The sequence below is a fragment of the Botryllus schlosseri genome, chromosome 3, assembly GCF_051294905.1.
Source record: "Botryllus schlosseri isolate E-star chromosome 3, Bs_hap1, whole genome shotgun sequence".
Taxonomy (NCBI): domain Eukaryota; kingdom Metazoa; phylum Chordata; class Ascidiacea; order Stolidobranchia; family Styelidae; genus Botryllus; species Botryllus schlosseri.
In genome coordinates this window covers 25,410,912-25,438,427 of record NC_137238.1, presented here as the reverse complement: position 1 = coordinate 25,438,427, position 27,516 = coordinate 25,410,912, and the positions used below count along the sequence as shown (strand labels likewise).

The 27,516-nt window shown below is 40.2% G+C and overlaps 1 protein-coding gene across 1 annotated transcript; it reads right to left on the bottom strand.

Moving 5' to 3' along the window:
• LOC145436190 (uncharacterized) lies at window positions 1-26,851 on the bottom strand. The gene is made up of 2 exons (XM_080313537.1): window positions 26,306-26,851; window positions 1-2,389 (listed from the first exon to the last, which is right to left on the bottom strand). Exons 1-2 carry the CDS (start codon window positions 26,343-26,345, stop codon window positions 1,119-1,121), a joined length of 1,311 nt encoding a protein of 436 aa, XP_080169663.1. The 5' UTR covers window positions 26,346-26,851; the 3' UTR covers window positions 1-1,118.
• Between the last annotated feature and the right edge of the window lie 665 nt (window positions 26,852-27,516).

The following is a 27,516-nucleotide window of genomic DNA, read 5'->3' as shown; positions in this document are numbered from 1 at the left end:
AAACGGATATCGTCCAACTGAAAATTTAGCAACGAGCTTGTAACAGTCCAAACCAATCTTAGTTGTAATTGTTCTCTGTGCCATTGCTAAGCATACATGTTTAGTTCACATGTCTAACATCACACTATATTGCTAGTTGATATGAGCAGATGTGTCCCCTTCCCGAATAAGTCTTTCAGGTTCTTATTCGATCCTTAACTAAATCAGCCAAATTACTGTTATAGGCAAAACAAATAGGGTTGGGATAATTGAGTATCTAGGGATTCTATCCAGAAACCGAGTATTATGCGTCTAGTCGAGACGAGAGTTCGAGTGAATCCTGTAATGACGTCATAACACTCCGGAAAGTTAAAATAATAAATCTTTTTTGCAGACGCAAGGAAAAGAGTGCCAGTTACACGTCATTGAAATTAATTTTGTATTCCTTGACCCCACTTATTACATATCGCATTGTGACTATGCAGTGGATCGTTCTGCGATTCACAGAAATGTCGTCTCAACGAGCAAGAGTAGCATTTTACAACGTATATTCTGAATGTCGGGTTACTAAGAATTGATATTTCGCTGTTCCCGCCGCTGGGAGAAAGTATCGAAACTATATACTTCGAGTCAAGAGTATCTGTATTTTTGTTACTCTAGTCTAGACCGACTTAATGACACGATTCGAATCATTACAATTATTAAATGGCCTTCTCGCATTTGACTCCTCTAATTTTTATGCCCTGTATAAACTATAAGACCGAAACAAGTATATCGATACAGTCAAGAAAGGCGGAACAGAGAAATCGCCGCATGAGGAATCGAAGTGGCCACGTAAGAGAGGATCAGTAAAGCGAATTGATGTCCACATATTGTAATGAGAAAGCTCCAGTGATCACTGAAAGTATGAGTTTCAAATATCTACAGCCACACCTATACCTATATACATAGCCTAATTATGAATAAATATAACATTGCCAATCCATACAAAACTCTACATGGGTAATTTTAGGTATAAACTCAAGATACAAATCAGTCAAGTCCAGACGGTTTCTGTACATATGATGGGAGCTCAGGAATCTCAGGAATGAATTCATGAAAAATAAATATTACGGGAGAACAATTTCGTCATCGGACTTTCAGTTTGCCATTTCTCTTGTCCCAGCGGTCATTGCAGTGCTAGTATTTTTATTGTGGATTGTTGCCGTACCTCTGTTAGCCATCCCTGTCGTATTCATACTGTTCAGGTATACAGTGGAATGAGGACCAATATGAATTGACTTATTCATCTCTTCATTATCTTGATTTTGATTAAGATTTAACGTCTGATTGTCATTATGACTTGAACTGCCCTTGCGTTTTTCGTTTCCCGTTCCGGTATGTCTGGACTGTTCAACACCCTCGCCGTCAGTGTTTGCAGAATTAGGATCGATGTTAGATGGGACATTGGATTTGGTGGGAGTATTTGAATTCGCTCCCCGATCTTCGACTGCAGTAGGCACGCTTTTTTGATCTGTGCTAGGTATGTCACGTGGCTTCCAGTAATAGAAGAAGTTACATTCACGCGTCGGCTCGTCATCTCTGTAGAGTTGAAATGCCATGCTGACTTCTGCCTTTTTTTCGTTACTTACAACTGTGACGGTGTCTACGCGACTACCTTCTGCTTCGACTACTTCTACCAATGGATGTTTAAACTCGCAAGGATAAAGTGTAAAGGTATCTTGATAGGTATTACAAGATAGTGCACTTCGTAGTGAATGCGAAGTCTTGCAGGAGAAAATGTCGCAGTTATGTTCAGTGACTACATCCATGAATCTTTTATTAGTAATTTTCCGATACTTGCTTCTAGGTTCCATGTTATCCAACATCGTGGTAACTTCGTTGTTGAATGCATCCTTTAATTTTTTGAGGCATCTCTTTCTGGCTGTCTGATCATGCAACGTCGTGGTAACTGCAAGCATGCTTCCGCATGAATAAATGCTAGGCATCAAAAGATAATCAATAGCATCTGAAATCTTTGCAGTGCCTGCAATTTTACTAAAATGATCGATTTTGAATTCGATATATCCTGACGTTCCAAGAGGGGAGCTGTGAACCAGTTCCCAGTCATTTTTATCCCTGTTGTAGCGTAACACGTCAACAATCGAACTTTCCTCGTTATCATCCGGAACGCACCATGTTGCCAATTTAACGGCGGCTGGGACTCTCAAGTCCGGTGCTTCGATGTGGAGAATAGGGGTGATCCCGACTCTGCCCTGAGGCCACGCCGCATCATCTATGTCTGCTCTTATGGATACCCGTTGCACTTGATCGAAACAGCCCGCTGGAAACGCAATGGAGCTTCCGTCAATTTCAATTGTTTTTCCTTCAGGTCCGATATCATCTGTGACTTCATCGTGAATGTTACAGTCTGAAAGTATGTTCATATGTATAAAAATTGGTCTATCGACTCTATTCCGCCAATTGGAACTGGGAGTAACTAGGAATGGGAAATGATTTACCGGAAAGTGATGTTTTCCCTATCTACGCCCTACACTATACTGCAGAAATAGGCGAAATACGCAATTTTGATTGTGTCAAAAGTCACTACGAGCTGCATGTGGTGCCAAGTGCACGTTTTAATTAAGGTAATAATTTCTTTGTAGCCTAACACATAAATCAATGCAAAATTTTACATGATGAAGTAACAACCAATTAAGGACGCATTTAAAAGAAACATGTTTAAAACATGTTACCTGGTAAAAAACATGTTTTTATAGTTTTTTCCAGCTATGGCATCACGAATATATAATTGTGACGTCACATTGGATTGACTCTGACAATCGAAAATATAGTGTTCCCGTTGACTGCAGCCAGCGGGAAGATACTGACAACGAAATTATGATAGTGCAGAGCCAAATGCTGATTGAACACTTACAAACGAAACCTTGCTTGTTCTACTGCATCATAACTGAGGCAGTACAAAAAGTACTTGGAGTCACCATTAACCGCGAAGACGCCGACATACTCAAAATTGTTGCTACTTGTTTACGCACAAGTGAAGTCGAACCAATAAGTTTAAATTAAACGACACGGGTCTAGTAATAATGCAATGGAATTGCGGATCTATCTACCGAAAGTTACCAGAACCTAAACTTTATATTTTGCGTTAGCGAGATATGATCACGATACAGGGAACACACCTTATAGAAAAATCCCAGCCAGAAATAAAGGCCCGCGAAGCAATTCTAGGTAGATTGAAAAATTCCTCTATTTCCCAGCATATTTGTAACAAATGTTGAGATTTTTTGCAGAAAATACTTCGATTTTAATAGCCCGACGCCGGACTACAACGCTGGGGTTTCGCTTCAATTACCACTAGCACCAACATGTCAGATAAATTGACATCAAATTTCAAGAAGTTAGCTATTCACAGAAGCGAAAACGCCAATGCGGAACCGCTATATGTAGTATTAATGATCATTAGTCGTGATGTACTGTAATGATTGCAGACTGTCTACCTGTTTCGCGTACTGAAAAACGTTCTCCATCTATGTTGCTGTTGTCTTAACTGTTGGTATTGCGAGTATCGTAGTCAAGGTATTAGTTCATTTAAACCGAAGTGATAAACTGCATACGAATATTGTTTCGTACCGAAAACAAACTGTAGTAAGCAAATGTTATACGATCCCGTAAAATTTATATCTTCCGTCACTTTGCCCACAATTTAGACGGAGACTTCCTACGGAATGCACACATCTTAACGGTCTAGCCCAGACCGGACAATTTATTCGGCGTCTGACGATTGCTACCTTCATATTGAGCAGAGTGTAAAACGGGTTTTTTATAATTGTTACCGATATTACCCCATGAAGATGCTATACAGCAGTAGCCAAATCCTCAATAGCACGGATTTGGTTTTAAAGATATAATAAACAGATCAAGTCAAGATGTGTTCCGTATACTTGCTGATTTTTTTTACATAATCAAGGGTGTATTCTTTACATCCATTTCATAGATATTCAGTGGAACCATTCAGCGGAAAGCTGAATATTTCGAGCCAACATTTGTAACAAAGCAAGTGAAATTTTGGAGATTTGCAAGGTGCGTGCTCGTTTATAGTAGGGTTACCATATTTACGTGACACAAGTTCCGGACGCTCTTTAGCGCCACTAGTGAATTTCAAGATGAGGTATTAGACCCTTGTCAGTTACTATGACGTCAAACCAGCGAAGCGGCGTGGTGGTCACGATCCGGTTCAGGAATAGGTGATTGTGTGTTGTAAGTTGTAACCACGGCCGCAGTCACATTTTTTCAGCCTCCTCTCGCACAAATTAACACTAATTTTGAGCCCACCGTAGGGTAATCGATGCAACTTCTGGTGGCTTACTACATCAGGGTTGCCATACGTCCGGAATTTCCCGGACATGTCCAGAATTTCACTGTTCAAACTAGCGTCCAAGAGGAATTTCTAAACTATGCCAAATGTCCGTAATTTTGAAGGCTTGACGTAGGCTCATAATTCTTTCGTAAATTAACATGAAAACATTATTTTTGGGAATATTTATGCTGATGCATGATATTTTTCTTCGCGCTGCGCGCGATTTAGTATCACATTTATTGACTTTAATGGACTATCGCCCTCGAATAAAGTGCAATAAAATATAAATAAAAAAACCATTATTTACTGGAATGAGCCTAATTGTAATCGCAATTATAGGAGAACGGTTTATTCTAAGACATCGTTAAGGCCGTTTAAATGCTTTATTCAATGATATATAGTGGCTCCAAACTTGGCAGTCGTTTGCCTATATTCTGGGGTTTGCGAATATGTTGAACGTAATCAGCTTCCAAATTAGCCCGTGAGTAATTCTGAGCAAAGGTGTTGACTTCTTTTAGTATTCAGCTTGTCAAATTTTGATCCGGGCATGGAACATTTTCAAATTGGAGATGGAGTTGGGACCATAAAAGGTTGGAACCCATTGGACGTGGGGTGTTTGTGTCGCTCCGTGGAGCGCATCGGCATAAGGCTGATAAACAATCTTAGCGGTGGGACATGAACATGACTTAATGTCTAACGATGTACAATCACGATCACTGAATTTTCGAACTCATCATCCTCCACCAGCTCTACCGCTAACACTGATCATGTGGGTGGAGAGTAGGCCTAGTAACTATATAGTAATATACGACCAAATGCATATAGAAACCAGATTCATATAGTAACCCCCTCCCCCAAAAGTTGCATCGATTACCCTATGGTGGACTCGAAATCATTGTTCATTTGGGTGGGTAGGGGCTGAAAAATGTGGTTTCGGTCCCGGTTACACAACACACAGCCACATAATCCTGAAACGTATCGTGACCACCTCTGGTCGAAGAGCATAGCTTTGCTACTGTGACGTCACAACTCATTTTGTAATCCTCTAGTGGGCGCTAAAGAGTGTATGGAATTTGTGTCACAGAAATATGGTAACCCTATACTACATGCATCTGGTCGTTAAATGATTTGATTGAATTATGTCAATAATATTGGTTCTTCCATGTAGTACTATATAATTTTTATCCTCTCTCCGCCTACATGATCAGAGTTAGTGGCTGAGCTGGTGGAGGATGATGACTTCGAAAATGCAAGAAGCATAACTGTACATCGTTAAGTCATGATCATGTCACACTGATAATATTATTTATCAGCCTAATGCCGGTGCGCGCTGCACCACTGAGCTATATAAACACCGCGCATCCGGTGGTTTCCAACATTTTATGGTCGTGACTCCATTTCCAATTTGCCGTGGCCCAGGTCCAAATTTGATAAGCTGATTACTAATTAAACGTCGGCAAATTTGCCTAGACTAACTCACGGCCAATTTTGGAAGCTGATTATGTTCAAAATCTTCGCGAACCCCAGAATAAAGGCAAATTACCACCTGGGCTAGAACCACTATATCTTAGAATAAAGCATCCTAGACCTACTCTATGAATATACCGTATCTTGTGATTGCGATTATAATCAGACTTATTTCTATAAATGACTGTTATTTTTATTTATTTTTGATCGCAATTTTTGCAAGGGTGGTAGTCCCCATATTAAAACCAACACACATGATACTAAATCGCGCAGAGCGCAAAATAAAATTTTATGTAACATAAATCTGCCCAAAAATAGTATTGTCCATTATATTGATTTACAAAAAATTATGAGCTTACTTCAAGCCTTCAAAATTCCAGACATTTTGGCATATTTTAGAAATTACTTCCGGACGCCTTTTCAACAATGAAATTCCGGACATGTCCGGGAAATTTCGGACGTATGGCAACCCTATTTAGGAGTTTATTTTTCTATGCTGCCAGCGCCACGCATAGAGCGTTCTCAAGTTGAAACGCAACGAATTTCAACCAAACGTGCTATAATTACGTAAAAAAAATTAATTATATAGAAAAAGGCTCACAGTACAGAACCTAACAAGGTTCGTTTGTGAAGATGGACCTCTTAATTTCCGAGTTTCACACACAGAACGTGAACGTGAACCTCACCGTCACATCATCCCTAATAAGTACGCGGTAAATGTATACACTCTGTAATGCGGCCTGCGAAGTGCTTCATTTTCTCATATCCGGTCCGCCAACTAGAGAAGTTACCCGCCCCTGCCTTAAACGGTAGACGCCGGCCCTTCGTTGGGTTCACGGACCACAATTTAAAAATTTATCGTTATACACTATTTTTATATTTTCATGCAGACATATTTCAATAGTTATTGGCATTCCTATATAATTTTTTTTACAAAAATCGATAATGGTACAGAAGCTGAATAATGGTATTTACTTGTCATCACTACTTGCTAACCAATTCGACCTATAACACCGGCAACGGGGTGTTTGGTAACTTTGGTCTGAAAATTGTTTCAGACTAACTTTTGAACGCTGAATTAAAAATAACTTCAGTTTTTTCACACCAAGCTGTGCTTTTGAGTTAGGCAACCAAAACTAACATAAAAGTACCACTTATAATAGTTAGTGCTTGTTGCATAAAATTTTCCAAGAACCACCTGCAAACGAAAGTTGATCATTAGTCTTCAAATAGTCATCTGTTCTGCACTGTTTTGTTGAACTGACATTGCATATGCTTTTGCGGAATAAATAAAGTGCGAGCAAAGATTTATCCTAAAAACTCTTGTCTCATTTGAATCATCAGCAATAGTCAACTAACATTTAAAAACTTTAATCTACTATGGTATCTTTCCCTATCACCTTCGGATATTGCGGGAAACTTTCTCCTTGGTAATCGAAGACTAGATCAATGTTTTCACTGTGTCCAAACCAATCTCATCACAAGATTTTCAAATAATAACAAATCATTGAGATTGACACTAAAACGGTAGTCCTTGATGAACAAACACACCCGCCATAATGTAAGTAATGACAGGCTATAGTCCGGTAGAATTTGGTCTAGAAATGGGTCAACCTAGAAATTTTTTTTATAAAGATGTACTATATACTGTTGGAAAGATAATTTCAACAGCTTTACAATGATAGGTTTTGTCACTTTTTTTACCTTGGGGAAAAAATTTATGACCAAAAACGTGCCAAGGGTTAAAAATTGAAGTTAGTGAAAAAATTAATGTAAAAATATGAGCAAAAGGCTAAAAACTATTGAATTATCAACAGAAAAGCAGAATATAGATGCAAAAGGAATAAATGAAGACAAAAATAGAATTATATACCTGTTTCGGGGAATAAGAGTGATAGAGGAATATGAGTGAGGGGGGGGGGGGGTTGGCGCAAGTGGAGTTGTCGTTGTTCGTAATAACTCCATTATGTTATAGTTTACTTACTATGGTTTGTTCCATTTACCTTGCTTGTTTTTTAAATAGTGCTCAGTCAAAAAGAAACAGCAATTTGTGTTAAGTGTAGAAAAGGCTATCGGACCGGGGATTCACTGTGTCATGTTGGAGCTTATTTCTGCGAGAGTCATAGTACTACACATCCTTTAGACTATGGTTGCATTTAAAACAAAAATCAATTGAAAAAAAAACATGTTTAAAACAAGGCCCTAATTGAAAACATTTTTTTTATTGTTTTTTGTTTTTGTTTTTAAGCCACGACGTCACGAAAATTCAATTGTGACGTCATAACGGATTGAAATTCACCGTTGAAAATATAAGATAAAAATAGCCTCTTTGACAAAATATATGTACTGCAACTGTTGAACCGACTATTTTGAGGGTTCCAACCATCCCAGAACGATATGCGTCGGCTAAATTGGGTGGTAATTGTCCTCATACATCATGTTTTTGTTAAGTCTAGACAATTATGGTACATTCGTGTGTTGAGCGCCGTCGAGATAGGACGTCTTATCGTGATCTCGTATAGTGACTCGCCTAATTAACGATTAGCCGCGCAGTTGACAGTCGCGTAGCAGTAGGCTTATATCAGCTGAAGCGTTCTGTAGCTCTGTATACAATAGTTGCATCGCATATTTGTGATATAAAACAGTCAAGTTATGTCAGGTAGTGGCGGGGCGCAGAAGCGCTCCGCAGATTCGGATCTTCCTGGGCCTTCCTCGAAGGAGGTAGCGACAGGGAATTCTGCAAGATTTGGTATTGATGAGTCGGTGATTATAAAAGGGGTAAAAAAGCGCATTCGGCAATACAATCCATTGACTATCAATAAATCGTTATACGCAGTTCTAGGTGGTAATTACAAGGATGTGAAAGTCCTTCCTTCAGGGGATATCTGTGTTAAATGTGCGAATAGTGATCAAGTTGCTAAGTTATTGTCATGCACCGATCTCGGATCGAGTACAAATCCGATAGAGGTGCGAACGGAATTATACAATACCAGACCAGTAGAAGTGAAGGGAGTTATTACAAACGTGCCACTAGAAATGTCGGATGAGGAGATATTGCATTCGTTGACAAACCAACATGTTACGTTCGCGCGTAGATTCTCCTATCGCGCTGATGGGGAAACCATACGGGGTAAATCAGTGCTTTTGTGCTTCTCGTCGACAATCCTGCCAGCCGTGGTTAAGATAGGATTCTTACGATTTAGGCCTCGCGTATACAATCAACCGCCCACCAGGTGCTATAATTGCAATCGCTTCGGTCATAAATCGAAGCATTGTCGAAGCGCGCAGCGTTGCTCTAAATGCGGAAACCGCCACACCCACGACAAGTGTGACAGTGTTGTTCTCCACTGCGTTAACTGCGGCAATTCTCACTCTGCTCGATACACTGGTTGTCCAAGGTATCAACAGGAAATTAGGATTCAGAAAATAATGGCGAACACCAAGGTAGACTATTGGACTGCGCGGAATACGCTGCAAAACGAAGTTAGTGATCCGGTAGTACCACCTCTCAGTGAATTCCCACCATTGCCGAAACCGAACGCTACTTCGTTTAGAATTGCGGACATTCCTCCAGAAGTGTCGAATAAAAACGCCCTACCAGATGAAAACCAGTATCGCCGAAGCGTATCTCAGCAACAGAGCTCAATAGTGCAGAAGACAGGGGATCATATCACTATCCCTATTTCTGGCTTCTTTAATTTCATTGCCGAAGTCATGAAAAACACCCTAACAAGCTTTATAGAAAAAAAACGAATCGACATTGAAGCAATCATAGAAAAATCAGCAGGGGAGAATCTTGGTATCTCAGTGACAAATAATCACGCATTCAATCGTAGTAACGGCAACCAAGTTAACCAACTCAATGCCATGATGACGACTCCTGAAGTCGATATCGGAGGTGCGATCGATCTGACCTTTAGTGGAGAAAATAAGATGGATAATTTGGAGTGTCTAGAGTCACATAACAGTCAACAAACGAGCGAGCCAACAATCGGAAATATGCCCAACTACTCGAATATCACGAATATGACTGAGGGTGGAGGTCCACCCCTCGGGAAAGACGTACAAGAGGTCATAAAAAAGTCGGGTAGGAACAAAGGACGTTCTTCACAATAATGCAATGGAATTGCCGCGGCATATATAGAAAGATCAATGAGCTGAAACATTTTTTGGAAGAATTAGCGGAGGAGCCGCAGATAATAGCACTACAAGAGTCACACTTGGTGTCCCGTTACAAGCCGAAAATCCGTGGATATAAGCTCATTCGAAAAGACCGAGACATATATGGGGGTGGGGTCTGCTTATTTATCAAGGAAAGGTTACAATACGAGGAAATTGAACTGACCGGATTGGACCCGATAGAAGCACAGCTTATCAAGGTTGAAGGGATGAACATCATGAACATTTACGCTCCACCAAATCGATCACTTTCCAAGGCCACTCTAGAAGCATGCATGAACTCTTTGGATTCGAAATCCATTATTGTAGGCGATTTCAATGCGCATCATCCATTATGGGGTAGCAACAGTACAAACAGATATGGACGGAACCTTTATGAAGTGATCGACAGCAATGATTTTGTGATTACCAACGTCACGGCAGGCACACGCATCAACATCGCGTCGGATTTTGGTGCCACATCTCTGTTAGACTTATGCATTGTATCAAAGGACATCGCGCTCAAAATAGAAACCACGGTCACAGACCACTTACTAGGAAGCGATCACTTTGTCATATTCAACACGATCAATATCCCAATCGCTATACCAGAATATCACTTTCGCTCATGGTCATTCCACAAAGCGGATTGGGACAGGTATAGGCGAATTGCTGAACACAAATTAATGTCAGGACTTCAAAAGGGTGATAATAATATTGAACATGCGGTCCAAGCAATCATACAAGCGGCACGAGCATGCATTCCTGTATCAAAACCACACAGTAAGAGCTGTGTTCCTTGGTGGAACGAATCCTGCTCCAGAGCAGTTCGTCGCAAACGAGCGGCGTTTCTGAAAATGAAACTATCATTTCATATTGATTCAGTGATCGCGTTCAAGAAGCAGCGTGCAGAAACAAGAAAAACAATTCTAGCTGCCAAAAAATCACACTGGGAAAATTTCTGTTTATCGCTGAATAGCAATTCGAAATTAACAAAGGTTTGGCGAACAGTACGATCAATGATGGGGACCCGTACATGGAACGTCATAAATAGCCTCAAGTCCCAAGGCATTAATTTAACAGACAACGCCGATAAAGCAAACGCGCTTGCTGGACAATTTGCGTCGGTCAGTAGCGACCAAAATCTAGATTTGCAGTTCAGGGTCAGACGACAAGAGTTGAAAAACGAATACATTGTGCCAATTATGCATGCAGAAAATACAACAGACGACGGCATTAATAAGCCTTTCACCATGAATGAGCTGGAAAGAGCATTAAATCGAGGAAAAAGTACAGCTCCAGGACCCGATGAAATTTGCTATCAGATGATAAGAAATCTTAACCAACGCAGTCGAAATTGTCTGTTGTCAATCTTCAATAGATATTGGAAAGATGGGCATTGCCCGGATCACTGGCGGCACGCAATAATCATCCCATTGCTAAAAGAGGGCAAAGCCAGGTCCGACCCAGCGTCATATCGACCCATATCGTTAACGAACACCACGTGCAAAGTAATGGAGAGAATGATAGCGAATCGCCTGAATTGGTTTCTGGAGAGCAAAGACCTGATTACTCCTGTGCAAAGTGGTTTCCGGGCTCGAAGATCGACAACAGACTGCATCATGACTCTTCATGATGAAATATACAAAGGAATTTGGAACAAACGCTCAACAATAGCAGTGTTTCTTGACTTCCAGAAAGCGTATGACTTGGTATGGCGAGAAGGTGTGATCTATAAGCTTCACAAGCTTGGAATATCTGGCAACATCCTGAAATGGATATATTCATTTATCAGCAATCGCACTTTCCAAGTACGCGTAGGACAAAGTCTATCCGATACATACACTCTAGAAAATGGCACTCCCCAGGGTAGTGTGCTAAGTCCGACTTTATTTAGCGTCATGATTAATGATCTCCCCACAGCAGTGAACAGCACAATGAATCTGTTTGCCGACGACGCATGTTTGTGGGAAACAGGACTGAACATAACCGCATCGGCGAAAAATATCCAAAAATCCTTGGATGACGTGCTCAAGTGGACAACGAAATGGGGACTCCGTGTCAATGTGCAAAAATCAGCTGTAGTCATATTCTCCAAGCGTAGGAACCTACCACAAGTAAACCTTCAGATAGGAGGTACACCACTTTCAATCAATAAAAAACATAAATATCTTGGAATCATCTTTGATTCGCGCCTATCCTACCGACTTCACAAGGATGCGGTCGTGGAGAAATGTATTCAAAGGATGAACATTCTGAGGTTATTAAGCGGGACATCATGGGGTGCGAGCAAACCCTGCCTTCTAGCTGTATATAGAGCACTCATTAGATCCGTCATTGAGTATGGCTGTGAAGCTTATTTATTTTCGCCACTCTATATCATACAAGCAATACAGAAAATTCAGAACGCAGCTCTGAGAATCTGCTGTGGGGCTATGATGAGCACGCCAGTCTACGCCTTGCAGCATTCCTGCGGTGAACCACCAATTCACATAAGACAGCTTCAAGCGTGTTATAAGTATCGCAGTATTATTATGGCAACTCCAAACCACCCCTGCATATCACTAACTCGAGAATCTTGGCACGAATTCTATTCCGAATCGCATCAGTTTATTACGTTTCATATGAAAACCAGATCCGCGTCTATCCAAAATATTATTTTACAGTCGAGGAAACCGAGTACAGTGCCGCCTTGGGTGAATGAACAGCTTGCCGTCGATCTGAAATTGACGCGTATCACCTGCGGGGCACACCATCCTGAATACATACGTCAGGAATGTGAACATTACATTGCGACGCGCTATCGTACCTATACGAAAGTATACACCGACGGTTCGAAAACAAATACGCGCGGTGGTGCAGCATTTTGGGTCGAAGAACTTCAATATTCTCATTGGGCCACGCGTAACGCCAAACAATCAATATTTTCCTCGGAATTATATGCAATTATGTTAAGTTTAAATTGGGCGAGCAACGCATGTTTGCCGTCCAAACAGTTAGCGATATTCTCCGACAGTCAAAGCGCATTGATGTCCATAAAAAATAATGGCAATTCGAATAGTTTAACGGAAACTATTATCTTACTCTGCAGAGACCTGGCAACAAAGGGAGTACAAGTGACGTTCATTTGGATTCCCGCTCACACAGGAATACGTGGCAATGAAAGGGCAGACGAACTCGCAAAATTCGCCTCTAGCACACCTGGATCCCACGACGAAAACGAAATCATTATGTCACTTGCCGAAATGAAGTCACACACCAATGGAATATGTATTGAGAAGTGGATGTCGGAATTGAACGACATCGAGCAAGACTCTTCGTACCTACGTTTACACGCACCATTCTCGTGCATTCCCCGTCCACGAAATTTGTCGCGGAGGGAATCATCCATTATATTGCGACTACAAACTGGACACTGCAAATTGAACTATCACCTCCATCGCATGAGTTGTCATGACAGTGGTCTCTGCGAAACGTGCAGCGTACCAGAAACTGTCGAACATTTCCTACTAACGTGTCCTCGATACTATCACCAGAGACAATATTTAAAAAATGTAGCTGAACAGAACAGTGTTAGCTTTAACTTGGACTGTCTGTTGACTGATCCGTGTATGGTTAATCCAGTCATAGAATTTGTTGTACTGTGTAGACGTATATGATTCAACTATTAGCTCCCCCAGGCCTGGTGCACAAGACCTTAGTAGTCGAGCACCATAAAACCCCTTATACATACATACATACATACAATTATGGTATAATTTTACAACTTGAAAAAGTACAATTTTTTTTGAAAGCTTTTGTTTAAAATATGTTTTAACAAAGTGTTTTAAAACACCGTTTGTTTTAAATGCAGTCCTACTTTGGACACTATAATTGGTCATGCTTTGAGACTGGATTGTGAAACGCTGATCGCGACTTATCAGAAAATTAGGAAAATGGCCATATTACGTACATCCACACATCATGCCGTAATTTGTTGAGAAACCATGCGAAATCCAAGAAACGTTTGTGGTGGCTTTATTGAAAATTGGTATTTCTTAACTGGAAAATAATTTTTCTCTGAGAAATGTTCTTTGACCTGTGGTGTTCAGATTGCCACGGTCAAGGTTTTCTCGCAGGCGACCTATTGGCACACTTTTTGGAGTACCGTATTGGCAAATACTTCGTATGTTTTCGTGCATCGCGGCGTGGTAATGGCCAATGCCGAAATGCCTATTTTTATTTTCTATAAATTATGCTTTTTTCGTGGGGGAAGGGTACTCAATATTCAAAAATTTGGCAACATGAAAACGTGTCCAGCGCGAAAAAAATTGAAATGAGTTGCATAAATTGTCAATAAGTGATGTAGGTCTATAAATAATTTATGTTCATTCACCAACATAATTTCGGGCCCTTTTGAGCTTGGGACCCCCGATTGGACGATTTGGGGTGCGGCAGTCACTATCCTGGTTAGAGGTCAAAGTCCGGTCGCTGTTTTCTAGTTGTGATTTTACTATTGGAAATATTTTGCGCTTCAATCCCATAATATATATATATGTATTGCATGTGGTATATTAGGGTTAAATCAAGGTTGTTATAACAGCCATCGGGGAAGGGTTCACACCATGTGCTTTGAATCAGATGTACGCAATTCGAATTCCCATCTGTGATTGGCAATACGGGAAATAATTTGTATTGGATTTTGTTTTAGTGCTTTGTGTGCCTAGTAAATCAGCTGGGAATGTCATGGAGATATCTCCCCACCTTGGATTTGGTACTGCACCCAGTAATTAATTCTAACACGAGTGTACTCCAAAGAAAGGTCCGCTCCGCAACGATGTTGGATGTATATGATTTCATAAATGTGGTAGTTTTAACAACAGCCCCGAAAGCACGGTAACTGAATATATTTTCGAATATTCTACCAATGGGTATTGTGTCATTACAAACATTTTGCGTTGGCTGACAAGATACATGTTGCGATTTCGTATATAGCCACCTCCGACTAAATGTCGAAAATATGCGACCACCCTCCCCCCACCAAATATACCCACTTAGTTATTTCTGCCACATGAAGCAGTTTTCACGTGTCTTAGAAATTACCACTTATACTGTTAATTGAGCAGAATATATAGGAAGTTACTTGAGTAGCAACGCCAATCACTTCTACAAACCCTAGTTCAGTGGTTCTCAGCCGAGGGTCGGGATCCGCGAAGCCTCTAAACTTACAAAATAGTTGATTACCTAATTTATATTTTTCAAATTAGGAAAATCACGTGGCAGTTTTGCTTCATTTCAGTGGAACTCACATCATCAGGGTGGCCGTCTGAGATGGAATATCCTGCGGTGTGGACTCATTTTAGTTGCTAGATTGCCAATAGCCCACTGATACAAATATTTGACTGTATAGAGGTGTTTTGTCGGGCATTGCGTAAAAAATAAAAGGTTGGATTAGTAAAGTAAATCACGCAGACTTCAAAATGTTCGCAAAAATCCGTTTTCTTCTGTGATATAGGCCTATATAACCATTTCCCTAATAACTGAAAGATGAGCTGCTAGATATAAATTAACAGGCTTGAAGTTATATATGTTCAATAAAAAAATTTTTTGTGAATTTTGGCGTCATCATTGTTGCGACCATACCAAAATGTGTCACCAGTAGCGTTATGCCTTATTATTGCATTTGCCACCATCTTTCTTTGTCTAAATGGATTTTCAGCACTCGTTGATATCAAATCGAAGGCGCAGAAAAGACACGACCACGTATTGCAGTTGCAGCTTTGAAATAATAAAAGTTAACCCAATTTCTACATAAATAGAATGCTGGGGGTCCGTGACGGTCCAAAAGGGGTCTGCGATTACAAAAAGTTTAAGAACCACTGCTCAAGTTCATAGTAAAATATTACGGCAAATCAGAAACCGCCAAAAATGTTAAGCTTTTTGTGAAAAGAACTGGCGTTTAATATTGCAAAACACAAACACAAAGCCTCGACACCCAATCAAAAACATCTCTTCCTCTGTTCCATGCGTATCCTTGTCGTCTGACCCAACATAAAACATAACATTTCAAAGCCCACACATATGATCCAACCGAGCTTGTGTTATTCCATTCCATGTTTCAGTATTTATCACGAAGACTAGGTGTGCAATTGTCATTTCTTGACCTCCCATCAGAATTGTCGATATAGAGGTAAGAAATAGCAATCGTCCAAACGTACCACAAACAAATTTATTTCGGGAGGTGCACACGGTATTTGTTTATGAAGCGTATCATTTTCCTCTGCTGTTTGCGTATGTATTTGAAGGCTCAGATTTCAAAGGGATTTACAATATTTAAATCGAAATATGAAATAGCGCTAAATCTCGCAATTCGCGAAGAAAATTTCAAGTATGTATGAAATCTCTCTAATATTCGGGAGTTATTTCGATCTGCATGTCGACGGCCGTATAAATTTACTCTTACGGCTCTAAATTAGTCAGTCCTGCTTCAGACTATTTGTCAACTTTACCTTGACAATTTTTGTTCTTTTCCGGTAAAACTATATGCCGAACTTGAAAATTTCTTGTAAATTACTTGAATATTGCTACTTTCACTTCTACATACATGCTAAAATTGACAAATGAAATAATAACCATAACCGGGCGCCAATTTCGGTTACCACCGTTATATGAGGTGGAACGTTCATGGGGACTGTGCATAGTACCGCCGACGTTAATTACACTAATCGAGGCACCTTGGAAATCAATTTGGTTGCTTTGAGAGCTCAGATTGAAATCTTCCTCAACTTTGATGTCTTTGTCTCTCTCAGCCGTTGTCGAGGAGCTGTCATCTAAACGATAGTCGAATAGAAGATAACTTTCAAATAATCGCTCAGCACTTTACAGTTCTGGGAAACGAACAGATCATCATTAAAACTGGGTATCATGATTCGATTACTCGAATCTGAATCGAATTTCAATTACAATGACTCGAGTCAAGTACTCAAAACTCACTGACCATACAATATGCACCGATTCCGTGATAAGCCTTATCCGGGGGGTGTTCAACCTTATGCTATTTACGGTCAAATTTCGATTGCATATGTCGAATACGACCGCATTCCAGTGGAGAGTCGTCCTGGCCCATCTGGAGGACAAATACCAGTATTTTAGGTTTCACCTCGGAGAGAGCTTGTAGTGTTCCGTGCCTTCAGGGTTTTCATGAATTATATCTTGCGCATATAAAAGTCTCTTACAGTAAAAGCTGAACACCTTCACAGAATTACTATATATGCGCTCAAATCGTATTATTGTTAGGAAAAGTGACCAGAATTCGTCTCACAGTCTCGCGGAACGCGAATTTTTTTTCAACCTTGTGAATGAATTTCATCGTTAATATTGGTAGCTTCACATATGTTACAGTCAAATATTTATCAATTCCAAGCCATATTTACTGCTGGAGCTGATGTAGAGTCGAGAGTTTTGGTTGAAAAATTATTGATGAATGCATTCCCAAAATTTGGTAATCACATTGCTGTATGTTGTTTTTCTTGACCTCGCACAAGGATTGTCAGCATAGCCAGAATATATTGGAATCGCTTAGACGTACTAGAAATACCGTCATTCATGAGACGGAATAGGTATTTCTTTGTGGAGCGCATCACTTTGTTACGCATCTCGCATTTGTAGATTGGTACATAAATTTCGAGGACACTATTACATTAAAACGAATAATCCAAGTCACCCTGAATCGAGCTAAGTGTGAAGAAAATCTTCAAGTCGAATTAAAATCTCTCAGAGATTGGGTAACCAATTCAAATTGCATATTGATCGCTGTCAACAAACGCATATATAAATGTGTGCAGTGGTTCGTATACATATATTGACGATTTTAAGGATGCATGCGGTCGTACGTCTGCTGGTTGGCCACATCGAAATGAGTATGAGCAAGGCTGCATCGTAAAGGAAATGATGAATACTAACCAGGACTCGAAGTTCTCGGTGACCATCTACAGTGGTTTATGAGCTCGACTCGCATCACTACGCCCCCGCAATTATCAACATAGCACTATTTATAAGGATCTGGCTGGCAGGAATTACCATTTGAAAATCTCTGAGCCGTCACGGCTAACTCCATCCTGTAATATTCCGAAATAAACCAATAAGTCCATCACCAACGGCTGGATGACAAGGAGCAGAATTTGTTGATGACTTCACAAAATGAATGCTATTTGCAATATACGAACAGTTGATATGAACACTTTACGATGTTGCATAGCCCTTCCGGTCCACTTGCTCTCAATCATGAGCTTGCCTATTTATTGTGATAGCTCATCATTCTATGCCATACATAGAATGAATCTTCCAAGACACGCGTGAATCGATTTTTTTCGTAAGCGCATCACTGAAATAATCAAAACCCAAGCTGAATTTAGAATTTTGATTCGAGTTATATCAATGTCGGTTAGGATTTCTGTGATGGTTAACAGTTGAAACCTATCAAACTGCGCGGGCCTTGAGATCGGGTTTGTCACACAAAAAATAAAATAAAATGTATTTTAGGAAGTATTTCCCTTAGAACAGGGGTTCTCAAACTTTTCAAGACATGCCCTCCATTATGACCATGAAAGATTTTGCGCCCCTCTTATCGTAATGTCACAAAACCTAATCGGGATGCTAGCAAACCTAACGGATGGTTTATTGCATGGAAGGTTACGGCTGTGAATGAGATATTTTGACATATGAAATTCGGACTAAATACAGAGCAACAAATAGGATTGGATGGAAATCGTGCTGAGCGCCAAAAAAATTGGCAGTCGAGCTCAGCTATGCGCCCCGTCACATGTTTTTACGTCGCCAATGGGGCGCATCCCAGTTTGAGAACCACTGCCTTAGAATTATCATGGTGAAATATACTAAGAAAAAGTTTAATTAGGTCACTGCATTAATTCAATATTTTTTAATAATTTTTTTAGATTCTTGCTGGCCGAACAGAACGGTGCTACGTTCCGTAGTTTTCCCACCCCTGCCCCATGGTGTAAGATACTACCGGTTGAATAGACCTAAAATAGAGTACTAGACTATTCGGACATCCCGAATTTGAGTTGTGCTTATTGGTAGGGTCATTGTTCTCATTTGTTCTGCAACACAATTCTTTACGGGTCGGATGAAATTGTACGGCCCTTTATTGTACAGTCCTGCTGCTCTGACATGCTACTGTAGATTTGTGACTCTGTAAAAAGGAAACGACTTGTTTTTTTATCTTTCCGGGTGTCAAGCAGGGTCTCCGCATCTGAGAGGTGATTCCGCGAAGCAGAGATGGAAGTCGGGCCGGGCTTTTCGGGTTCGGGCCGGGTTCGGGCCGGGCTCGGGCCGGGTTCGGGCCCAAAGGTATAAAAATTATCGGGATTGAATCGGGCCGAATAGTCACTACGAAAAGCATTGACTTCATATACAAATTTGATTTGCAATTTTGTTCGAAAGTGGCACAACTACATATAAGATACACCAATACCGTATCACGTATAAGTATGGCAATATCTGTGAATAAATTTTATACGAAGTACGAACCCAGATAAACTTCATTATAAGACGGCCCGAAGACTATGATTGAATAATGAAACAATGTCAGCTAAATAGTAAACAAGTGTCCCAAAAACGCCAGACATTGATCATTGTTCAGGCCACATTGTGACGAAAACATGACTTACGGATGGATGGATTACCATGCTGGAGCCTGGATTACTACCAATTTAGTTTTAATTTCGATGAGGCATGCTGAACTGAACAGCTAGAAGCAGGTGATGAGACGACGGCTTCCGTTGTGGCACAGCAGAATTGATCGATAGATGTGTTACGGCGGTGTTAATATTTATTAAAGAAAGCTTTTAGATGCGCCATAGTGATTTTGTCGTCCATGGTGAATTGCTTTAGGTCTGTACGGAAACTAACTTATATTGTATTAGGCTATGTGACAGCGGTAGTATTGTTATATAGCAGTGTTGGGATCAAGTCACTACCTTCGAGTCACGAGTCATTTCGAGTCATTGCGCATTTTGACTCAAGTCAAGTCAATCGATTTTCAAAGCTGACTCGAGTCAAGTCAAGTCACTCGATTTTTGGAGGTGACTCGAGTCAAGTCGAGTCAAGTCAAGTCAAGTCACGAGTCAAGTCACAATTCAAGTCAAGTTGCCATTTCGAAGTATGAGGCATGATTGCATCATTGCATTTTGCTAGCTGTCGGAAATACATATTGAGTGGTCCCTGATTCTGAACCGCTAAACGAATATAGAGTTGAATATACACGCAAGAAGGCGCTGTATCGCTCACATATACGTAGAACTGGTAAACTACGTTGATAGTCACCAGCCAAAATAGAGAATAGAGAATTGATTGAGAACGAATTGATAAGATGCAATACATTACCCATTTAAAATTGATAGACGAACCCGACTGTATCCAGTAACTGTTGAGGCTATTGAAATAATCAATTCTTCGTATAACGTGTGAATGCAACGCCCTTTGTATGGATGACAGTTGACTTGTATTTTGAACACACTATTTTTTCTCATCTTGGCCAATTTTATTCCTTTATTTCTTTAATTTAGTTTGGTATTGAACCATTTAATACAGTTCACATAATGCAAAAAGGATGGTGGAACTAAGTTAACAGTGGGGCTGTTTTCAGCGTATTCTCATTCAGATATATTAAGTTCTCTTGCCATATGCAAGATTGCTATCGAAAGAAAACAAAGTGAGAGCATTGAAAGCGTTGAAAAGCTCGAAATCTGAATCGTATATCAGCTTATTTGCTCGCAACAGTTGAAAATTGCTATTTGAACTTGGTTTCGGGCCGAAACGGGCTCAAAACTCGACCGTCGGGTTCGGGCCGGGTTCGGGCTGAACTTGTCGGGTTCAGGCCGGGTTCGGGTCCGGCTCACCCGGCCCGCTTCCATCTCTGCCGCGAAGTAGTATATTGCATATTTACAACCTTTGAATTGTAGTGAAATTAATTACCTGCACTAGTTGCCTCCAATATTACGATTCCTCCTTCATTGATATCCGGGTTCTCCCCATTACTTTCGGCGATCTGTACCTCAATATTTTCTTGTCCAGTATCTTGATCTACAGCAGGAACGCAAATGGCAAATATAGAATGAATGTTTTGATATTGAATATACCCTTGTATTTTTGAAGGGTAAAAGTTTCCCATTCGAAAATTGTTTATTACTTAGAAGCGAAGCGTCATAAAGAATATATCAACTAGGGATGGTGTGAACGTGAAATTTTTTCATTCACATTTCAAACACATTTTTTCCTTATCTGGTAAACCGCGGGATTACGCAATTCAAGAATACACTTTATTTTTTTAGCCTATGTCGTTTTAGCTGCGCAAAGCGTGAATTTGTTTTATAGTTATCGAAGGAACTTTGTCAATAATTATGTACTTGCATATGCTGATATTATTTATGCTATAATATGCATCGAAACTTACGTCTCGATGTGTCTTGTGGCGGGATTTATAGGCGACGCCGAAATGCCGGTGCTGAATAGTCACACACCACCAGTTTGCACGTTACACCCCTAGACTAAACCATCCTTAATATTATTTAGGTACGATTATAGCCATAAAAAATCCAAATGTCTATTGACATGAAATCGCGCGTAGCGAGAGGGAAATTTTCTAATTGAATAAGTCTGCCTAGAAAATATTCTCCTTATTGATGGTTTGCGATATAATTTTGGGTGTAAATAGCGAATAATTCCCCAATGCATCTGGTACCCCCTTGTTCTGGTGCTTCGTATCCCTGACAGGACCAAGAACATGGCGTTGAGAACCTATGTGCTAGTGCAGTGGTTCCCAACCTGTGGTACGCGTACCACTAGTGGTACGCGAAGGTCTTCCAGGTGGTACGCGAGTAGATTCTGTTTTTTTTTTCGACCGAAAAAAAAGTTATTAGTTCCGATCGGGTTGCTTTTGAATGTTTTGAAGTTTTATTGACTAGTAGTGAAAATCTCTTCAACCCGGGCTGATAATGCCTGGTTTAATATATTTTGTTATTACTAGGGCGATTTTTTTTGACAAAATTGAAGCATCAAGTCAAAAATTGGTTTCATGAATCAGCATAAATTATAGACTATATTTTGAAAATTTATTGAACTTTTCAAAAAAGTTTTCACGCTATACGCGACTTCAAGTGGCCAACTATCTTGATTTTGGGGTACTCTTTCGCCAAGAAAAAGTACGCAAGATTTATAGAAATGGGTATATAGGGGTTGGACATTACCGCGCCACGATGCACTAAGACATATAAAGTTTTAGGCCATGTAACATGCGACTCCAAGATCTGTGCCAGAACAATTAGCAGCGAGAAAACCTTGGCCGAAAAGGACTGCCCTTATTCTGACCGAAAACTTCGTTGTGTATACAAAATACATATAATTTTAATTTTCCATAGGCGCCTAAATGACTGGTGCTGAATGTTCCTGTCTTGACAATCTGAAGCTCACAAGACAAATACCATCCCTAAGAGAAAAATTATATGCCAGTGAAGTAATACTAATTTGAAATCGTGTGTGTCTTTTAGTTTATAAGCCTACGTTTGGGTGATTCTATGTTTTTTGATACAGCAGACAGGTGGTCACGAAATAAAATCATGTTACGGATTCATACCAACGGGCCTTACAGTTTCCAAAACATTTCACTCAGCTCTACCGATAAATCTGATTACGTGAGCAGAGAGGACAAGAAATTGATAGCAATATATATGCAATTCCCGATCTTATTGACCGATTTTATCATGAATTATCGGAAATTCTTGACGCTTCGCGCGTTTAGGCGAGAGCAGTGTACGCACAACTTCAGTGTTGTCGGCCAAGAACTACATCCGTTGAACGATTTATCTGCATTCTAGGCAAGCTACTTAGTAAGGACAGACACTTTCTACCCGGGAATGTAGGAAAGTATCTCTCTTTATTCTACTCTACCATATTACGTTGTGTAACTACTAGGCCGGATGTCGTTAAAATAAAGTTTTTTCATGTCAAAACTTGTCAGTTTTCAAGTCAAAAACGCATTCTCAGGCCAAACTACTTTGTAAAAACAGACAGACCCAACCAGAAATAAACATGTAGTACAATTTTAACATCATGTGCGAAGACACTTAATTTGTGTATGTGAGGTCAAAATTTGGTCAAAATTAAGTTTTTCTTAAGTCAAAATCATCCGATATTTAGGTAAAAACTCTCTCTAGTTATTGCACCCCACATATGTCAAATACGTGATTATGATGTCATACATTTTGAAAACATTTTTTACCGCTTACGGCGTGCGTAAATTATGTAAGTGGTACGCGAGCACTGCATAAAACCTCGAAGTGCTACGTGGGTGGAAAAAGGTTGGGAACCACTGTGCTAGTGATAATACTCAACTCCCAGATCAGGTATTTCCAACAATCCTCAGACGTAGGCTACCGCAAATATATCGGCAATGAAAATTTATTTGTTTTTTTGTTTTGGTGATCATATTTTCACGACTGTTCTGGTCGTTATACATGGAGCTTGAGAGTCGGTATAGGCTACGCCACCACCGATTTTGCCTCCAGCCACGATTCCTGCTTTAGCTTAAGACCAATGTTCCCTCAAATTTTTCACGAATCTGCGCGAACTCACCAACTCACTGCGCGATTTCTTAGACAACAGTGCGTAGCGACTAAAATAGGTCATCATCTCGGGCTGTTTTTGTGCGCCGATGCCGTGTCAGCACTGCGCAATTGCGATCGTGCGCAGGTTAGAGGGCACTTTAAAGCATTTTAACGAGCCCCGACTACCACTCCAGTCAGGTGTGTTTCCAAAACTCGGAATACGCGTTGATAATAAATTTATGTGACTCCGATTAAATACAAGTTCCGTATTCTTATAATTTATGTAGTGTAATTCAAATGTTTATTGAGTCAATATCATGCTACTTTCGACATTGTATAACTTACCATATGCGTACTGGTCTCCTGCAACAGCGTTCACGGTAACATGTTCAAAGTTTTGAGCTACGCGTTCACCTTCAGCCAATACTGCTTGCCCTATTAAGGTACAAAACGTTTGAAATAGAGGATTTTAAATATTTTAATCGATAGCCAATGATCACTAATACCAGCTGTGCATGAGTCCACCCGCACAACCAATAAATATAGTTTTATCGCCGGCGTAATGTCAATATACGCATTAAGAGGACGGAACTAATATGAAGTTGTCGAAACGAAGTATTGCAACACCGTCGACAAATCTAAATTTCAAAGCATTCCGAGAAACGGTATCCTGTTAGAACATTATTTAGTGTCCTCATATTATTGAATTAATTCAGTTATTTGTCAATTTCTCAATTATAATAGATGCAGGTTTAATATGTGTTCGAACGTGTTGACTTACGACATTGCTATTTTCGAGACTGGAAAGAATCGGAATGCATTAAGTTAGGAATACTCGAAATAGGATCTGGTTATTGTAGTAAAGCAGGGGTTCTCAACCCGCGGCCCGCGAGCCGCATGCGGCCCGCAGACGCTTTTTCTGTGGCCCGCGAGATCTTTCAATATGATCGCAATTACTACCGACACAGTATTGTTGCATATACGGTATCAATTTAGCTACTAAAGCTCTCTTGTCGCTCCGTCTCTGTTTCGTTTGATTTATTCTTATTCTTCAATGTTTTCTCGTTTCTTGATATATGGCCGAGTTGATTCTTATTGTTCTGAATAGGTCTTCGCACAGCTCCATCACGAGTTACACACATCACCTGATCTTAGAAAAAAGCGTTGCTAGCTAGGTCTCAGGCTAGGCAATTCATATTTTGAGGCATTGTTGAGATTGCCGACGACGTTAAAAACGCATGGTTCGAAATTGCTTGATATATCTGTTAGAAAAGGTGTTTCTCCAACAAAACGTTACTATACTGAGCGAATCTCCGCCGTTTCCGGAATTTAGCAGCAAGGACAACTCCACCTAACAAATTTAGAAGCTGCAGTTGTCTGATTCAACCGTGAAAAGAAGAGTAACAGCAATGTCAGTTAATCTTTTATCGCATGTTTTGAAACACGTTGCCCCGTAAACTACTTTAACCTAGCATTGGACAAAATCTACGGACATTGCAACGCTAGTTGTATTGGGGTATTCTATCAGAGTGGATATATTTGTAGACGTAATGCTGGCTGGGAAAACGTGGAGAGAGGGGACTAGCAAAAAAAACATCAACTTAACAAAGCTGACTTCTGTAGCTATTGGTGCAGGGCATCAGTCATGGAAGGAAAGGAGAATGATTGATTGGTTTGCTCAGAAATTACCCCGGACATGAGACTTCTTCTCATTTCACTGAGAGCCCAAAGTGACAATGGCCCCTGCAAAGAAAAAGTTACAGTAGTTCTATACTTGCTCGCTCACGCATTGAAACAGAGAGTTCAGTTCTCTGGTGCAAGGGTTTGAAGGTGCACAACTGCACATACCGACTTGGGGACGAATGCAATGCACGCTTCATGAAGGGATTTACTTGTTACGTCGGAAGATGACACAATCTCACTAGAAACAGCAACTGAAAGCTTACGAACGCTGTCCATTATGCTGAAGAATGCATACAAACTAGATGCCCATACACGACTAGTAAATATAGGCTATATTAGCCTAAATATAATGGTATAGTCCACAAATATACGGTTATAATGTTCTGCGGCCCGCAGCGCATTTTGCTGTTAAAATGCGGCCCGTTACGCAAGGAAAGTTGAGAACCCCTGTAGTAAAGGATAAAGGACAGAAATTCACCAATGATGATACTTAGCAGACACTTGAATCTTGAATAACAATCGAAATTAAAGACGATGGTTATCGCTATGAATGACGAGCGCTCATCCAGCATCAATATACATAAAAATTGTCATAAAATATAGAAAAGGTCACATAAAGATAAGTTATATGCTAATTCAATTCGTCGCAGACTGCTGTATCTCTGAATGAGTGGCTATTGTATGGCGGTCCAAAAACAATTGGTCTTTACAAGCAATGCTACTAGCCTGTGGAAATAATGACTCTGCTCTTAGTATATTAGCAATGATATAGGGGATCTATATAAAAGAAAAACATGACTAATTTATCAAATTGATGATTGATGTAGTTCAAATACGGAGGACGAGAAACAAAGATGAAGAAACCTTTAGATTCGTGATGCAATAACTTTGGTTCCGATATCATTTAAGTGATTTTAAATATTAGAAAAGTATATTTATGGCGGAGCGACTAGTATGCGGCCATTCGTGAACGAATGGCGTTTCCTATTACTGCTACTTACATGCTAAAATTGACGACTGAAATTATAATCATAACCGGACTGCCGTTTTTGCTTACCGCCGATATATGTGGTGCAAGATTCATGTGAACTGTGCATAGTACCGCCGACGTTGATTAGACCAATCGAGGCACCTTGGAAATCATTTTCGTGGCTTTGAGAGCCCAGATCGAAATCTTCCTCAACTTTGATGTCTTTTTCTCTCTCTGCCGTTATCGAGGAGCTGTCATCTAAACGAGAGTCGTATAGAAGATAACTTCGAAATAATTGCGCCGCACTTTACAGTTCTGGGAAACAGACAGATCATCATTGGGGCTGGGTACAATGATGATTCGTTTACTCGGATATGAATCGAGTATCAATTCCAATGACTCGAGTCAAGTAGTATAAGATGATGTTCGAGCACTGGAATTATACGCTCCTTGTCATTAATACGGGGTTACCATATGTCGCGGTCAAAATACCGGGCACTCTATAGCGCCCCATATCGGATTCGAAAATGACGTGTAAACACATATGACGTCACACTGGCAGTGCTTTGCATATCTATTGTACACAGGAGTAGATTTTCAAACATAGGTCATGAATTAATTGGTGAATTAACTAGAGCAGTGCTCTTCAACCTGTGTGACGGTTCGCACTTGTGTGAATGAAAAAAATTGCAGTGCGAATGATGAAGGTGGTGTGAATGAAAATCCGGATCAAGTGCGAATGAAAATCGTGATTAATAGTTAACTTTTCCGAGATGGAATAATTAAAATAAACCTAATAGAAAATTTGAGATCAGTGTAACATTTGTGGTTGCGACGCAATCGTAAAAACTTGGCACGTCGCACCACTAATCGTAACTCTCACAAGCCGTAGAAGAGAATTAAAATTGCCGCAGTATAATTATTACGTAACCGAAAGCCTGGTTTGGAAGCTGGTGTAGTGGCAGTATCGAGATCTCAACATTCTCTATAGTGGCAAACATGCAGTATACCGGCCCGCCTGAGCCTGCTACAGGCTGTAAAAATGACGTCAAATTGGCTTTCTGTTTTCTTTCGTTAAACTATAGAAATTAAACATGGAACGGCAACGACCGATTTTGCAGCTTCGTTCCGCTTCGCCGGGGCTGGAGTGGAGAATTGTTTTGCGTAAGCGACTGTAGGATTTCTGGCAATCCAAAAGCTATCTTCCCGAGCGCAGAAATTATTGAATCTGATCTTGATCGAAAGCTACTGTTGCACCGATTCCGAAAATATAAATTAAAATAATTATCAGGCACTGA

Coding starts and splice junctions, on each gene's coding strand:
- LOC145436190 (XM_080313537.1), bottom strand. CDS start 26,345: ATGCACAGTTCACATGAATCTTGCACCACATATATCGGCG. Junction 2,390..26,305: donor TTGCACCACATATATCGGCG/GTAAGCAAAAAC, acceptor ACATACTTTCAG/ACTGTAACATTCACGATGAA.